Below are 16,444 nucleotides of genomic sequence, written 5' to 3'. Positions count from 1 at the left end.
TTTTTAAGTGGACAGACTGTCATCCAGCAGTCTTAAGAACTGACTTGTCATGGAGCAAAGGGCAGGACCTGTCAAAGCTGACCAGTGGGGCTTGAAGGTCCAGTGCTGGCCTGGCCTGGCCTGCCAGTCTGCTTCCTCAGGCACAGAGCACCTGCTGGGCTGCACTGACCAGTCATACTTTGGTAATCTTGAACAGGTACCCGCTGCTTTTCTTTTAAAATTCAGGACAATTCATGAGCAAAGGAAGAGCAAGAACCACCAGCAGATGCTGTCAACTCACTCCCTCAGTGCTGGTTGCTCAGATTTGTTCCAGAAGTAACTGAGATGTGAGCAAGTCTTCCAGCTGCCTGCTGCATAAAGAAAAGTGAAAATGGTTTAAAAAAAAAAAGGCAGATGACAGAATTAACATCTGTCTGTTTAGGTACATGGCTGGTGAAAGGGAAGAATGGTGCTAGTGCTGAGAAGTGGCAAAGAGGTTTCTGTTATTGAGATTTTTATTATTTCAATATGTCACAACCCATCCATAACTGAAAGATGGAGAAGGAGCCATGGGAAATGGGACAGTAAATACCTGCCAGCACAATTTTAATGCTCTTTCAGTTGAGCTGTTTAAATGTAGTTGCCTGTTTGAGGAAACCACTGAATATAGATTTTAATGTTTTTGCTGTTTGGTAGGTTCTCATGTGGGCATTGCAAAATCATCCCTTATGGTCCAGGCACAGGTGGAGTTACACATGAGCATGGGAGGGAGTGACAGATTCTCTGCAGGTGTGATGGGGCTTGCACAGACCGTGCAGGGCACTCAGTTTGCACAAACTACAGAGGAGGAGAACCTGGAAGGAGCTTAGGAAATGAACGGGGAACTGCTGCAGTCTGAGGACTGATCTCATTTCTCTGTTGTGGCAAAAGGGAAGGAGTAAGAGATCTTTGTGTCTGTCAAGGTAACTGGAGAAAGTCAGGCAAAATTTCTTAGGATGCTGCTTCAGGATGCTGGCCCACCTTCCACTGATTCATGGCTTAGGGACTTTCTCTACTCTTGAATTTTTTCCTCATTGATTTAATCCAATTTCTTTTTGACCCCTCATAAATGTCCATGAGCACCCCAAAGTCCTGCAGTGAGGAGATATCCAGCAGTGCCACTGCCCCTGTTGCCTCATGAGGATGTCTGATAAAGTTGGCATGATGAGTTCTTGGCTGTGGGTTGCCACAGAGCTGTGGCAGGGCAGACCCTAATTATAGCACATTATGCTGGTTTAATGACAGTAATAGAAAGTCAATTTATAGGCAAGAGCAAATTGCCTTTTTATATGGGGAGGAGGATAATTCCTCCCATGTGTTGCATTATTAAATTTGTAATCTTCATTTCTAATGCTTTTCAAAAGTGAATATTAACAGAATCTAAAATGCAGCTCATAAATTTATGAGCTGCATTTTTTTCCCCAAACTCTTCAAGTTCTATAATTTGTCTTAAAAGGTGAACTTCAGCAAGGTTAGGGTTTTTTTTCCTTTCTTTACTTAATAAATGAAAATCCCTTACTTACTACCTACCTCTGGACAAGCTTAAAGGCTCCAAAGATACTGCATTTTAAATAGCAGTAATGGATATCTATTTCCATTCTTGCTGAGTGGAAAGTTCTGAATTCAGGCTAATTCCCTGGTGATGAAAGACACTGGAGAGAAAAAAAAAGTGACACGTTTTCATATGTCATTTGCTAGCAAGGAGGCTGTTATGATGCTCTTTTTTGTTGCCAGGGAAACAGAGCCTTGAACTCCTGTCTCTGCAGGAGGAGGAGGAAAGGATTATTTCACTCCTGAGCTCGATTTGTAATTGTGACTTGTGATCGGAGGCTGTGAATGGGTTGGGAGTGAGGGTCTCACCTTCAAGCTCATTTTCAAAACTGTGTGTCCTACCTCCTTCTGTGTGTTTCCCTGTTGGAATGAGTGTGAAGGGTGGGGCCTGGTGGGGTGGGTGGCTGGCACAGGTCGCTGGCACAGTTGCTGTGCAGCTGAGTGAAACAGAGTGCTGGGAGCCCAGGTGATGATGGAAGGGGATTGTACTTCTCTGACCTTGCCAGTAACATCTTGAGAAATCCCAAGGCTTCCTTATGTCTGCCCAGAACAGAAACATGAAAGTTACCTGCAGGTATCAGAAGGGAGGAAGTGGCAGTGATGCAGGCGCTTCGTAAGCACGGTGTCCTCTCCTGACCTTCTTCCATTACTGTGGAGAAGTCGTTGCCTGCACATTTTATAAAGAGATTCCCATCAAACTTTTTTTTTTTGTGGTTACATTAAAACTATTTTTTCACTCACACGCTGCCCTTTAGTGCGTATTTGATCTCGCTGAACTGTCAGTGTTGCCTGCAAGGCTGATGCTGTCTGTATCACAATTGCTTCTTCAACTGCTCTCTTTTCTGCTCTCGTAGTAGAGAGAGATTAGCAGGGCGCTCTAAAGCATTTTGTTCATCCTTGCTCCTTCTACAGAATTTGTTCAGAAATATTTGGCACAGATCAAGGGATTTTGGTGAACTTTGTGCCAGGTACATGTCATGGGGTAGCCATGCTGCAAACAGGCATTGCTTCTCAGGATGCTGTGCTGGTGTGTGGCTGTTGTTCACTGTGTGTGATTAATGCAAATTCAGTTCAATAAGATATTGAACACTGATGTGCCTCTTCTTCACAAGGGACTGATTCTTACTACATCTAGTTGCTGATAATTGAGAAAACGAGATTTTGGTATTGTTCCTAAAGTGTATTAATTAATCTATATTAATCTGATGATTTTTTGCTTCCATCCTCAGTAATCTACATCGAGACATGATATTTTGGTTGGTTTCCCACATTCTGCAGTATCTTTCAGCAGAGATGAACACATCATGTTTATTTTCCAGCTCTGGCCAAAAGGCTTTTTCTCCTCTATTGAAAGCTCAGTACACTGCATAGACAAACAGTGAACTGAATTTCCCAAAGGACTTCAAATAATCTGGGATGTTTTTCTCTCTGAGTGCTGCTTTTGTGCATGCAGCAGGCAGATGTAGGAGGCAGCTATGTGTCTGCCATGTTCATCTGTGGGAGAGTGTGTCACTCGGATGAGAGCTTGCATGTGTCTCTTCAGGGTTTGGGCTGTGAAAATTTTGCTTGAATGTTTTTTCTAAGGTGTCTGCTAGTTAAATTCCAGCGCCTCTGTTTTTGGTATTGGATGGTGTTTTCCATGTGTGACGGCCTGACTTGTCCCCAGTTGGAGATATCTGTGATGGATGATTGGCAGGGCTGTTTGCAGTGATACAAACTCACTTTGATTTCTTAGTCACCCTGAATGACTTAGCAGCGTAAAAAACCATAGCTCCTGTCCTGCTTCTGGGCATTGGAGCCTGACCTTCCCTTCCAGCTGTCATGAGATATCTGCTATGAAATTACTGCAGTCATGAAGGGCTGGGTGCTCTCCTTTCACTCCACCCGAGCAGAACCTGGCACTTGATCCAGAACCTCAATCCTGAAAGGGATCTGTGTGAGAGAAATACTGTGAGTGCACTGGCTCCATTTGCAGGCTTTTGGGAAATGCAGTCAATCTCTGAGCTCTCCCTTCAGCACCACAGGTGTGCTATAAACAGAGGGTTTGTACAGTTCTTGGTACCATTTGGAATGAAAAGGGTTCCCTTTAGTGCCCCTGTGGTGGGCTGTGGTGCTGCCTGGCACAACAGACACTCCATAGCCATGGACCTGTCATGGGATGTGCCCATGTGAGTCAAAGCAATATGTAGAGTTAGAGGGGAAGAGCATGCTCCTCTTGCATTTGCCACAGGTATTCCGTGAAAAGCACCTTTGGTGAAGCCCAACACAAGCAGTTGTAGCATCTGGTGAGATTGTCTGCAGTTAGGAACTCAATGCCTGAAGTTGTTTAACTTCTTTGGAAACCAGACCATTGGCTCCCCCCTCTCTGCTTCCATAGTGCATCAAATAATCGCTTCCAAATGGACACAAGTTATTAAGCAGTGTGTATAATTAAAGTTTCACTCCTTGTGAATTTGAGCATTCATTTCCTTAAGGAAAATATGATGAAGTAATTATTACCCAAGCTAAACACAAATCAAATGCTGTTCTAAACGCAATTCTGCACGAGGATTCTAGTTTATGAATGACTCCAGGGTTCTGTGTGGCTTTGTGCCTGTTAAGGAAATGGGGCTGTGTTTTTAATTGTATTTATAACGAGTGAACAAAAGGTTGCATGACTCATGCATTGTGCCAAGACTGTTGCTCTCTGCACTCACACACACGTGGTCTTGACAAAGCTGCTCACTCCTAAAAGAGCATCAGTAGGACAGAAGAAAAGGGAAGAAATCTCATTAATAAATATGGCCTTGTCAACTGCTTCCTCTGAATTTTGTCTGTCAAAACTAAACTTTACCTGCTGTGTAGTAGCTGTGATTTTGAGGGAGGCAAGTATTTCTTCAATGCTTGAGCTGCTGTCCCGACTTTCTTCCCATCATTACTATGTAGCAGACACTTTCTAGTTTCAGCTAAATTTGGGGGAAAAATCCAAGATATGCAGACTGTAAAAATGCTGGAAAAGATGGCTCTGGGTAGAGAGAGAGACACACATAAGCTAGTGCCCGTGGGAGAAAAGGCCTGATACCTAATCTCAGTTTAAAATTCACCTTGTGGATGGAAGCAGACTGCTGGAGCTGAGCATCCAGTGGGACAGAAAGGTGTGTCAGCACCTCTGGCAGGTTTTGGTGGCTTCAGGAGGCTCATGACCTGAGTCTTTTGCAGCAGGGAAGCACAGCTTGCAAACAGGCTGCTGAAGTTACTTTGCCCCTGCTTGCTTCCCAAAATTGAAGAGCCGGATGCTGGGCTCTGCCAGGAGGGGCACTTGGTGAGCAGGCAGGTCCAGCAGGCTCAGAATGGCACAGCAGCCTCATGCAAAATTTCCTGGCTCAGTGAAGTGTAGGCAGGGCAGCTCTTTCATCTCATGCCATCTTTCTCTACAATGGCTCTTTCTAGTAGCTTTATTTTTGTGAATTCACCTCATTTTTGTGATCCTTTTCTAAATCAAGAGGTTTTCTGCAGCTCAGGCTCATTCATATTTCAGAACCTGGACTTAGGCAACATCCTCAGTTATTAATAGTGTGAGATGGATGGCAGAATTAGGACATCAGGGTGCTCTGGTTCAACTCTCTTGTAATTAAGCAGAGAACCTCACCTGGCCTTCACAACTTACGTTGGTTAGCTGGAGGACTTCCAGCCATGGGGACATAAATTGGCTCAACCTCTAATTCTCCTTGTGAATTAAAACAAGAAGAAAGCCCTGAGATGGTGTTGGCACACTAACCAGCCACTCATCTTTCTACTTTGATGTTTTCTTGATACCCACATCTTGACAGCTGGCAAAGTTCCAAGAGTTTGGAACTGAGAACATGGAGAGCACCGCTGGTTGATGTTTCTGTGTATGACACTTCCCACAGCTTTCTAGGGAGTAAATATTACAGTGTTGTAGTTTAAGTAAATCAGTTAGATTAATTGCCTGTGCCAAATGTATGTGTTCTCTGAGCCCATCAGGTAAATTTTCCTGGACTTGGGCTGCAGACCCTCTGGGGTTCCCAGATGGGCTGATGTCAGAGGGGCGTTTAACTCTTGGTGAGGCTTAAAACCTAAAATGCAAGAAGTGGAAAGATTGAATCCGCCAGTTACCATGCATTGAGAGAGTGTTGTGTGTGTGTGTATCTGATTTATTGCACTCCAAGTATCATAGTAAGATTACATTTTGAAGCCATCACCCCTTGCCCAAGCACAAAAGCAGCAGGTGAAGAAGGGCCTGGGATGTGGGATGTCTGTCCCAGATGTGTCCCAGACAACATCAGCAGTTCTGTGCTTGTCTTTCCCTGGAGACCTGGGCTACAGGCAGAGCAATGTTCAGGTTTCATTGCTGCAGAAATATTAGAGCAGTGAATTTTCTGGGTGGCTATGGACGTTTCATTTAATCAGACTCTACTGCAAAGCCTGGCAGATGGGGGGAAGAGAAGGGGGCAGTGTGTTCCATTTTCTTATAAAAATAAAAATGCAAAAGCATCCATCAGATAAAGCTATTTGGATCCTGCTGCTGCAAACAAAATAGAGACATGGAAAGAATTCTGAAGAGCTGGGTCTAGCTGCAAAGTGGTTCCCATGAAGTACTCTGAAAGAACCAAACATTTTTGTTAGTGTTATGGTACTGCAGCTTTTCTGTAGTGAAAAGTGAAACAATTTTTATGGTAGTCACAAACTCCATTTGAAAGTCATTGACAGTGAACATATGTGTTTACCTTTTTGGCTGTTGGCTTTCTCTCTTTTGACAGGAAAGGAAAAAAATCTCCAAAGGATTTTCCTGGCTATGTGTTTGCTGCAGAACTACTTCTTTAGACACTTCTAAATGAAAATTTTGGCTGTTAAATTTTTTATATAGATGAATTATCAAAAAGGTCACAATTAAAAATAGCATCATGGGAACTATTTGGTTTTAACCTCAAAAGGAGGAGAAAAAAATATGTTTAAAATAAGAAAATGGAGCTTTTGAAGAAAGGAGGAGAAATTGATACTCTACCCATGCCCCAGACAAGCTACAAGAGATAATAACATCTTCTGGGGTGGAGACTTGCTTAACTACAGGCACAGCTGGATTTAAACCAAACTGCAGCTCAGACCAGCATGGAGGGAAAAATGCTGCTTTAAGTGCCTGAGGAGCTGGGGTTTGGGCTGGGTTGTGGGGGAGCCAGGGAAGGCAGCCTCAGAGGCTGGTCTTGAAAATAACCCTGTGAATGATTTTCAGTTGTCTTCTAATGGTGATTATGGTCTTTGATTATATTTACACTGGGTGTCAGCAATGCAAGCCTTCCAATGCTGTGTGGAACACCTTTGGGAATGATTTTTGGTCATCTTCTAATGGGGGAAGAACAGAAACCTCTGGGTTCAGGGGGAGTTGGTTTCACATCCCCACATCTGAGTGAGGACAGGCCAGTGAGAGTGCTAGGATGAGAGAAAGCTTTTCTGTGCTGAAATATCTGAAATATCCTTGTGGATCAGGAGCAGTGGGATTGGAGCTGTGCTGCAGTGGGAATTTGGAGGTGTCTCATTGGCATCTCCAGAGGTTTCCCATGCAGTCAGGGTGTCCCGGCCCTGCTCTGCATTCAGCTGGAGTTGGTAGCTGTAACAGCAATGCAAATAGTTGCTAATTTTACTATTTTTCTGGCTCTCACAAGAAGAGTTGATTGAACTTTCCTAACCCTGTGAATGTACCTAACCTCCACAGATTAGAATTAACATGCTGATTTTTTTTTTTCTATCTCACAAAGATTCTGTGCTTAATTTGGAAAGAAAGAGTGTGATTTTGTTGGTGTCTGAAACTAGGACAAGGGGAACGAAGCATGCAGCCTGATTAGTGCCCCTGCTTATCCCCAGCCATTTTCTGTCATTCTGGTGGATTACTCAGGCTGTGATGATAGCCTGGCATGTTCTGGAGCACAGTACAAACTGCCTCTCTTTAGGTGCTCATAATTCACACTCCATTAGGATGTTGATGTAGGGAATGCTTTGCAGGATGTCAGGGCTTGCCAGGCATGATGAGATTGAGTTCATCTCGTTAAACTGCATTCTGAAGTGACAATCCAGTATTTATATATATATATATATATAAAAATATTTTTTTTTTCCCTCAGCAGAAGCAGCCCCTTAGGAGAGCATCAGGGCTTGCTCTGAACAGAGCAGCCCTGCAGAGGGGCCTGTGCTGCCCACCCTGGCAGCCAACAGCTCAGTGTGTGCCAGGCTGTCACAGGTGTTGGGTATTCATGCAAGGCAGTGGGAAGGCTTCTCTTTCTCTCATTTGAAGCTGAACAATGGAATTTTTATTCATCTCAGAACTGATTCATGGCACACAGGTCTTAGTACGTGTCACAGGCAGTCAGCGTCTGACTAAACCGGAGAATTTTTTTTTAAACACTTCAGGAGCAACAATGCAGTGGCAAAGTTTCAAGTGGAGAAGTTAATGTGCTGACTCTTTTCTCAGAGTAGCTGAAAACAGGTAGGAGGTGGAATGGTCAGTCCTTTAGCAGTCTGATAGGGAGCTGAGCTGAGACTCCCACAGACATCCCAAATTGTTGGACTTGGGGACCTCCCTCACCTCAGCAGGTGATGTTATCCAGGTGGGTGCTTGATGTTTTCCCTTTGTTTTCAGCCCCAAACCGCTTCATCTTTTCTCAGGGGCAGATCTCCATGGGGAGGAAAGCTAGAAAAAACTCCTAGGGTCAAAACCCAAGAGTGAAGTTAGTGACTGCATAAAATGGAAGGGCTTGTGAGCCTGTGTTTGAGCCAAGGATGGAGCAGGCAGTTGAACTGAAAGGAGATTGCTCCAGGCAAATCTCCTCTGCAGGCAGTCAGGTCCTGTCCTGGCTCTGCTCTGCCTGATCTACAGCGTGCTCTGAAGGCTTCCTTGACTCTGCCAGATGGGTTTTTCTGTGGTCCCTTGCTGGAGCTGTCAGTTCTTCATGCTTCATAAGCTCAGGTTTGTATTTTGGAGCAAAGCAGGCGATTCATGTGCTGAGGAACCCAGGTGTGAATCCAGGGAGCAGAGTCTGCCCAGGCTGATGCCCTGCAGCATGTTTGGATGGGAATTGTTCCATACTGCTGCACCTGGATAAGAAAAGCAGTGGGGATGCAGTCTCTTTGCTCAAGCTTGGACTGACTTTCTTGGAAAATACAAAATGTTGTATTTTTCTGAGCTTTGCAGCAGGAGCAAACAAAAGTAAGCATCCAAGTGATTTCCCTTCCCGATTTTCCCCCTGGCACCTCAAGCTGAAGTTTGGGAAAGGATAACAGCTGCTCACAGTGTTTTGCCAGACCCTGGGTATCTTGGGTGGCCCATGTTGGTGCTGTGTGTCCCTGTGCTTTGGGTGCCACTGTGCTCTGTGCTTGGGAGTGGTTGGGTAATTTAGGAGTCAGGCTGATTGAGTTGAAAGTCAGTCAATGCCTAATCTCAGGGCTAAATCAATACCAATTAATTCTAAAGTACAGGAGGGTCTGTAGCACATGCATCATGCTGGGTTCTTTTTGTGATGGTGGCAAGCTGCAGTGGAGGAGAAAATTGAAAACAAAGTGGAAAACAGAAGGATTGTAACAAGTACCTGGGTGGAGGAAAAGGAAATGCTAAGAGATTAGACAGTGTAGGGATAACAGTGAGAGACACTTCTGTCTCTCAGAAGTGCCATCAATAAACACCTATTGTCGAGTAATTCTGTGTAAGAGTAATAATTATATAATCATGACCTTGTGATGAGTTATTGCCAGACTCACAGATTTTTCAAGACTTGCTGGCCTCTGAGCATGGAGAGGCCTGCCAGCAGCAGAGAGGAAGAGCTTCAAAGAGTTGTGTGTGGGAGTGATGTCAAAGAGGACGTGAGGAGTGGTTACTCTTTCCTTGGGGGAGAGAAGGGAGCAGCACCGTTCTTATTTTTCCCACCCCATAATTTCAGGCAAATCCAGTTCTTGGTGGCAGCTCTTGCACAGGAGTGGCACCATCCTGGAGAAGAATTGCCTCTTGGTTGGCAGTTGAAAGTTTAGTTAAGAGAGCTCTCCAGAAGAGGCTCTGCTCTGTACAGGGCATCTCCATGGTCACCTTGCTCCTCTTCATTTGTTACTGGGCTGCTTGGAAGGAATTTCTGGTTGGCTGGTCTGACATCACTCAAAGATGAGAGGAAACATGATAATGAGATATAATTCATAATGAATAAAATGATGGGATATAATTAATATCAATCAAGAAGAAGGTAGGGAAAATGGGTCTTGTGAGAAATTATTTTTTCGCCAAGTTTTAGAAGACACAGATACTTGGTAAGTGTGGTAAGTATGTTAGGGTTTTGTCCTAGAACTACATGGCCCTAAAAATGTGATTGTGATAAGTGGATTAAAGCCTTGCTTCATGTATCAAAAAGCAATTGTCAAGGAAATATCAAAGCCTGGAGGGCTCTCTTGAAGGCCTGGTGGTGCTCAGTGTTTTCATTTGATTTGGAGCAAGCATGAGTTTAAACCTCACTTAATTCACAGGTGATATGGACATCAGATAAAGAGTAAATAGTATTGAGGGTGGGAGAGCTCTATAAAACTGTCTGGAGTTTTGCTTGCTTTCTCTTAGATTAAAATTCATTTTGTTACGTATTTTTTTATTATAATGTTCTGCAAGGTCTTGCCAACAGGACAGGCAAGGGACTGCACAGCCTTCAGGTGAGGTGGGACGGGACCAGGAGCATACTCTGGTCTTGGGAGATGCCAGCAGAAGTAGTGAAGATGAGAGTACAAGCTGATTTTTGCCTCTGCATGCGTTTCTGCTCTTAAATGCAGACTCCAGTTCTGTTCTCAAAAGGGCGTTTAAAACCTGGGGAGGTTGTTAGAAAGATTCAAGGCCAGGAGAAAAAAAATGCCAGAGCATGAGAGACATAGAGTTCTCAGTCTGTTTAACTTGTCAAAATAAGATTGAGAGATAACTCATCTGCACTGCAGAAAAGTCTGTATAGTGAGAACACAAAGCAGCTCTTGGGGTGGAGAAGGGCACTAAAAAAACCTGATGTGTGAAAGCTGAAACCAGGCAAGCTTAAGCCACATCTCTAAATGTCAGGTAGTAAAATAAATTGTGCAGGCAAATGGCAGATTCTGCATCTCTTGATATTCTTCACACCCAGAGTGGATAGTGCTTTAGAAGATATTCTTTAGCCAAACATAAATTGTTTGGCTGAGCAGAGCAAAATCAAAGCACCTGTCAGCACTGAGAGCTTGGCAGAGCAACTCCCGGGCCCTTCTGGTTGTTGGCGTCAGCGAGGTGCTGTGTATCTTCATCCTGGATTTTTGACCAAAGAATTTCTTCTCCCCAAGGTCATCCCAAACTGAAATCCTCTCTTAGTGAGATGTTGCACTGCAGGCTTGACTGACTGCTTAACCTCTCTTGTTTGCTGCTTAATTGGAAGAGGTGCAGGGAATAAATCTGGTGACGCTGCAGAAAATGTCGATACTGCTCTTACTTGTTTCAGATACCACTGACAAATTAAGACAAATGATTTTGCCAGGCAACACCCACATAGATGCATTTCATTTACCTTCTGATTGGCAAAGGTGTCAAAGCACAAAGATTTCAGGAAGGGGAGGAGGCACAGCCCCTATGCCATGCTCCACGCTGACCAGAGAAGGTTGATGGTCAGTGACTGTTGCTTGTGAAATATTTTTGGCTCACAGATGAGAAGTGCAGTGTCATCCATATTTATTTCTTTTCCAGGTGTGCTATACCTGATCTGTCCTACACTCCCAGCTGATGGGGATAGTTTAGGAACCTGTGCCTCCTTTCTGATGGCATTTCTAGTGCATATGATGATCTCTTACCCTGTTTCAGTCATGCCTCTGGCTACTGTGGTTTGGGAGCTTGCCTTTTTGACAAAAAAACCATTCTCCTTCTGTTTAAAGAAAACTTTCAGCAAGAAGAGACTGTAGGGGGAGAAAGGTTTCTCCAACCTTTCTCCAGAATAATGAGAGATCATTTGTAAGATGCAGGACTTGCTGTGCATCTCTGACTGGAAGAAGAAGACGGAGGAACAAAGGATCTTTGTCCTTTATTCCCATTGTCTTGTTTTACAGAGATTCTCAATTAAACTTTTGCCATTTTTTTCCTTTTTTCCCCCCAATCTGCAAAAGCAATCAGGACTACTAGAAGATGACCCACCCAGCAGTGGAAAGCTGTGCATGTGGTGCTCTACAGCTGAACTTGCCCTGTGCCAGCTAAATCTCTAGTATAGTGCCCTGGTGCTCCCACAGTGCTGCCTTTCCTTGCCTTTGGGCCCTTCTGCTTTATTTCCCTAGCTTTCAATCAGAAGATAGAATAGAGCAAGTACCTTGTATTGCTCCAAACCCTTGCTCTGTCCCAAGCCTCTCGTTTGCTGCCAGCTGTGGATGAATAGTCTTTTAATTCTGAGTGTCTCCAGGCACATCTCGTTAGATTGGGGAAATAAGAGATTTTTTTTTAAGCAGATGTTGTGTGGCTGGGCAGTGGGGCATTTTTAATTTGTTTCCTACATTTGTGTCATTTGATGCTTTGACTCTGGCTGCCAGCAGAGCTCTTGTGGGGAGTAACCTGAAAGGGCAGGAGGATGAGTGCTCTGAGTGCACACGAGGAGGAAGGATGGGCACTGGTGCATGTGGATGACTCAGAGATTGTTTGTGGAGGTGAATGCAAGACAAGTGAAATGGACCATCAAGCCTGCCCACATGGCTGTGGGATGTGCCCTCAGAGGAGCCTACAAACCCCATCAGAGGCTCCAGTGAGCTGCACAAGGCTAAGGAGGGTGAATCAAAGGGAGCTGCTCTGCACTGATAGGGAGAACAAGCATGGCCATTTCACAAAGCTTCGCTTTTGTTGATGCCCATATTGATAGTCTTGCCTGAAGGTTTGGGTTTTGAAAGCACGAGAAATATGTTTTACATTTGTGTGACTTCCTGATTTGTACAATGTGCTTCATGCATTGCTCTAGGCACACAAACAGCACAAACTGTAGTTAATGTTAACCCAGAATGTGCAAATTCGATCCCCTCAGCTCACAGGGACGTGTGTACACAGGCTGCACCATATGTGGGGACAGCAGCTGGTACAGAGCCCTGGGGCCAGCACATTTACCCAGTTGGAAACCTCATGGTAGTAGAGGAAAAGGTACTTTGCAGCTGTATTGATAGGAGAATTTTTGTCTTTGCATTTCCATGTAGATATAATTGGAGAAGTGAGATAGGAAGCATTTCTGGTATCTTACGGAATTTTTTTTCCAAAGTCCCTCTTCCCACCAAGATCTAAAGAAAAGTATTTTAGGTCAAGCAGCCTGCTACAAATAACTGTGTATTTTAGGCAGGTTATTACAGATACCCTCATATTTCCAAAGTAGTTCAGAAAGTGATTCACCAGAAGTTCCACCTGAATATGAGGAAGAACTTCTTTACTGTGTGGGTGCACTGGAACAGGTTGCCCAGAAAGTTGTGGAGTCTCCCTTACTGGAGATATTCAAGAACTGTCTTGATGTAATCCTGTGCAGTGTGCTCTAGCATGACCCTGTTCCAGCAGGGAGGATGCATCAGATGACCCACTGTGGTCCCTTCCAACCTCACCCATCCTGTGATTCTTTGAAAGATTTGCTTTCTTTAATATTTGGCAATCCTGAGTTCTCCAGACTCAATAGCTGGGTCATTTCTCCTCTGGAGGTGGTACTCAAAAAAGTTGGAAGGTTTCTGAGAGCACTGTGGGTCAGAGGTTTGTTGCCTGAATCCAGGGTAATGACTGAGCATCTTCAGAGGATGGAGATAATTTTTGCTTTGTTCAGAAAACTTGTAGCAGATGTGTTTCAGGATGAGTGCTCTATGTGGGATGAAATCTGGAGCTTCCTAACACCAGCTACAGCAATTAATAGTAATGGTATTCATTACATATTCATTGCATAACATGGTTTGTTCTGAGAAACAGACTGCTTGAGATGGAGGATGAAAATAGCAGCTGTTAATTTCAGAGGGCTGAGCCTCTGAAGACTGCACCCAGGAGGAACCAGAACCTACTTAATTCCCTCTACGCTGTGGCTGAGGGCGTCTGTCAAGGGGAATCGTCCTCTCCAGGGTTTTCCACTGCTGGTGCCTTTCTGGTGTCACCAGGGAACATTTTGGCTGTGCCCAACCATTCCCCTGTGGCAGATCTGGGAGGGGGCTCCTGCTTTGACAGCACCTCTGGTGCTGCCTGGCCTTTTCCTCCCCTTGATGCCCACCAGGACCTGCCACTCTTTGTGCTGTTCCACACAACCTGAGGCAGCAACATGGGATTTGGGAAAGGCTTGGAGGCATCAGCTGTGCCCGTGGTTGCTGCTGCTGTGTTCCCTGACTGGGTAGCTCTGGGTGTAGCCAGCTGGTGTGGCTGCCTTCTCAATGGGTAATTAATTGGTACAAATGGTTGGAGCAGGTAGGGGGGTGTGCATGCTCTAATTATCTGCTGGGCCTGACATGGTGGAGCAGTGAGTGTGATCCAGAGGTGACTCAGGAGCTGATGATGAAGCAGGGCTGGGTAAGGGAAATGTTATTTTCTTTTGTAATAAAGGAATTTTATATTTTATAATAAAGGAGTGTATTAGAATTTTTATTTTTTTATATATATACACATATATATATACATATATATATACATATATATATGTGTATAAATTGTATATATGTATGTATAAATGATATATTATATATATTTATATATACATATATATACACATATATGTGTATAAATGTATATATGTATGTATAAATTATTATATATATTTCTATATTAATAATGTATAATATAATAAATATATAATTTATTATAAAATTTTCTATTTTATAATAAAGGAATACAGAAATACATTTCCTATATAATAAAGGCATTTATTATATATAAATGCCTTTTATAGATATATATCTCCTAAAATAAAGGAATTAATTATAATTTATATGATAATAATAATATATGTAATATAATAAATTATATATTTATAATATATAATTTATTATATTACATATATTATATATTATACTAAATAAATTATATATTTATTATAAAATTTTCTATTTTATAATAAAGAAATAAAGAAATATATTTCCTATATAATAAAGACTGGTCTTCCAAAAGACCTTCTCTGCTTCTCCTTGGCTCTGTGAGTGCAGAGGCTGTGGGAACAGAGGCTGACTGCCGTTTCTCCCGTGTGTTCCCAGATGGTGATGGTCGGAGGCTGAAGGGAGCCATCCAGAGGAGCACAGAGACCGGCCTGGCCGTGGAAATGCCCAGCAGGACCGTGCGCCAGGCCAGCCACGAGTCCATCGAGGACAGCATGAACAGCTATGGATCAGAGGGAAAGTAAGTCATCAAAAAGGAGCTGGCTAATCACTCGTGGGATGCACTGTCCCTGAACCTATTAATTTTCCTGCAGCATGATGGACGATGTGTTTTTCTGACTTGCTGTGCTGCAGGTGTACTGCCCATGCAATTAGAGCAGATCTCTCTGTCTGCATAGCTGGCACATACTTGACTGTTTATATACTTTTTTTAGTGTCCTCATTACTCTGAGCTGAAGCAGATACCCATTACTTTTAACCACTTTGCCTTTGGATGAGTAATTCAGGGTCAATAGCAGAGGCTCATTACTGCTCGTAAATTATAAGCCAGTAGTTTTTAATGTTGCACAATAGTTCTCCATTTCCCCTGTTTCAAAATAGCCCTTTGGTTTGGGGCAGGCAGAAGTTTCAAGGTGCTGAAAAGGGTGAAAGTAATAAAATACATGATAGTGCAGCAAAATTCTCATATCAAGATATATATTCTGGAGCCTGTGTGTACTTCGGTAAAAAACTTAATTTTGTTTCATCTCAGTTATAGTGTCCTAAAAGAATGGGTTTCAGAAAAGATTTTTGACTCTAAGAGAAGTTACAACATGCTTGCATTTAGGCTTTTTACCAGAGTGCAAAGCAGGGGATATTTAGGCCAGGACTTTGAGACCTGACTTGTCTCCAGTTCTGGTTTTTGTATTTCCATTACTTGAAGCCATATATGGAAATTTAATTATTTTACTAAGATGACTATTCATGGGAATCTTTGGAAGCAAAAAACCCACAGTGTTTAAAGAGGAAGGCAGTATATACCATCTGATTTTGTGCTTTCTAGGTGTGTGGCCACAATGTTTCTATACCTGAAAGGTGTCCTGTTCAAGCCAAGGACTACACTTGGCATCACTCTCTATGCTCCCTCGAGTCCTGTGTGGTATTCCAAGTACACTGTACAGCTAAAATGCTGAGATAGTCCAAAAGCACTCTCAATTAATGTAATTCTGGTGTTAAATAAGTAACAAGCTGTAAATTAAGGGAGACTTTCTTTAGCTTTAGAAGTAGGCTAATCCTGGAAAGGCATCATAGATCTGTGCTGGAGGTTCAAAATAGTAATGAGGCACAGACTGCGATAGCAATCTTGTCACTCCAAAGCTGTGATGTACCTTATCTTTTCTGTGAGCTGCTGTCTCCAGGGAAATTTTCCTGCTACACCAGCACAGTCCTGTGGCTTGGAGTTCTGCCTCCGCTACTAGATGCAGAGGATTAGTGATTAAGTTCATTCCCTGGGCAATGAGGAGTAAGAATCTGCTTTCATGCAGGGCAAAATTCTTTCTTTTTCATATTTACATAGCTTATCCTCCTGGGAAGGGGTGTAGTTCCCTGGATGGTTTGTGTCCTCTCTCTGCTTCCATCAGCTGCTTTCGTGGAAGGGGAGTATTTCTGCCAACAAAATACTGCACCCCTGCAAGTGCTGTCTCACCCTGAAGGCAGGTGACATGCAGCTACCAGCTGGACAGAAAAAGGAAAAACCTGTCTTGCAATGCAATTGTCTTTATTAGAACAAGCCTGAGGT

General features: G+C 43.4%; 1 protein-coding gene across 1 annotated transcript in view; it reads left to right on the top strand.

Annotated features, from left to right (window-relative positions):
• Nucleotides 1–16,444, top strand: part of RIMS4 (regulating synaptic membrane exocytosis 4) — a 56,063-nt gene that overhangs the window by 17,095 nt on the left and 22,524 nt on the right. The window contains exon 2 of the mRNA XM_064729710.1: nt 14,767–14,908. Within this exon, the coding sequence (XP_064585780.1) occupies nt 14,767–14,908 (142 nt within the window). The remainder of the gene's footprint in view (nt 1–14,766; nt 14,909–16,444) is intronic.

The sequence above is a fragment of the Zonotrichia leucophrys genome, chromosome 20 (genome assembly GCF_028769735.1).
Source record: "Zonotrichia leucophrys gambelii isolate GWCS_2022_RI chromosome 20, RI_Zleu_2.0, whole genome shotgun sequence".
NCBI classification, from domain to species: Eukaryota; Metazoa; Chordata; class Aves; order Passeriformes; family Passerellidae; genus Zonotrichia; species Zonotrichia leucophrys.
This window is presented reverse-complemented; position numbering and strand designations above follow the sequence as displayed.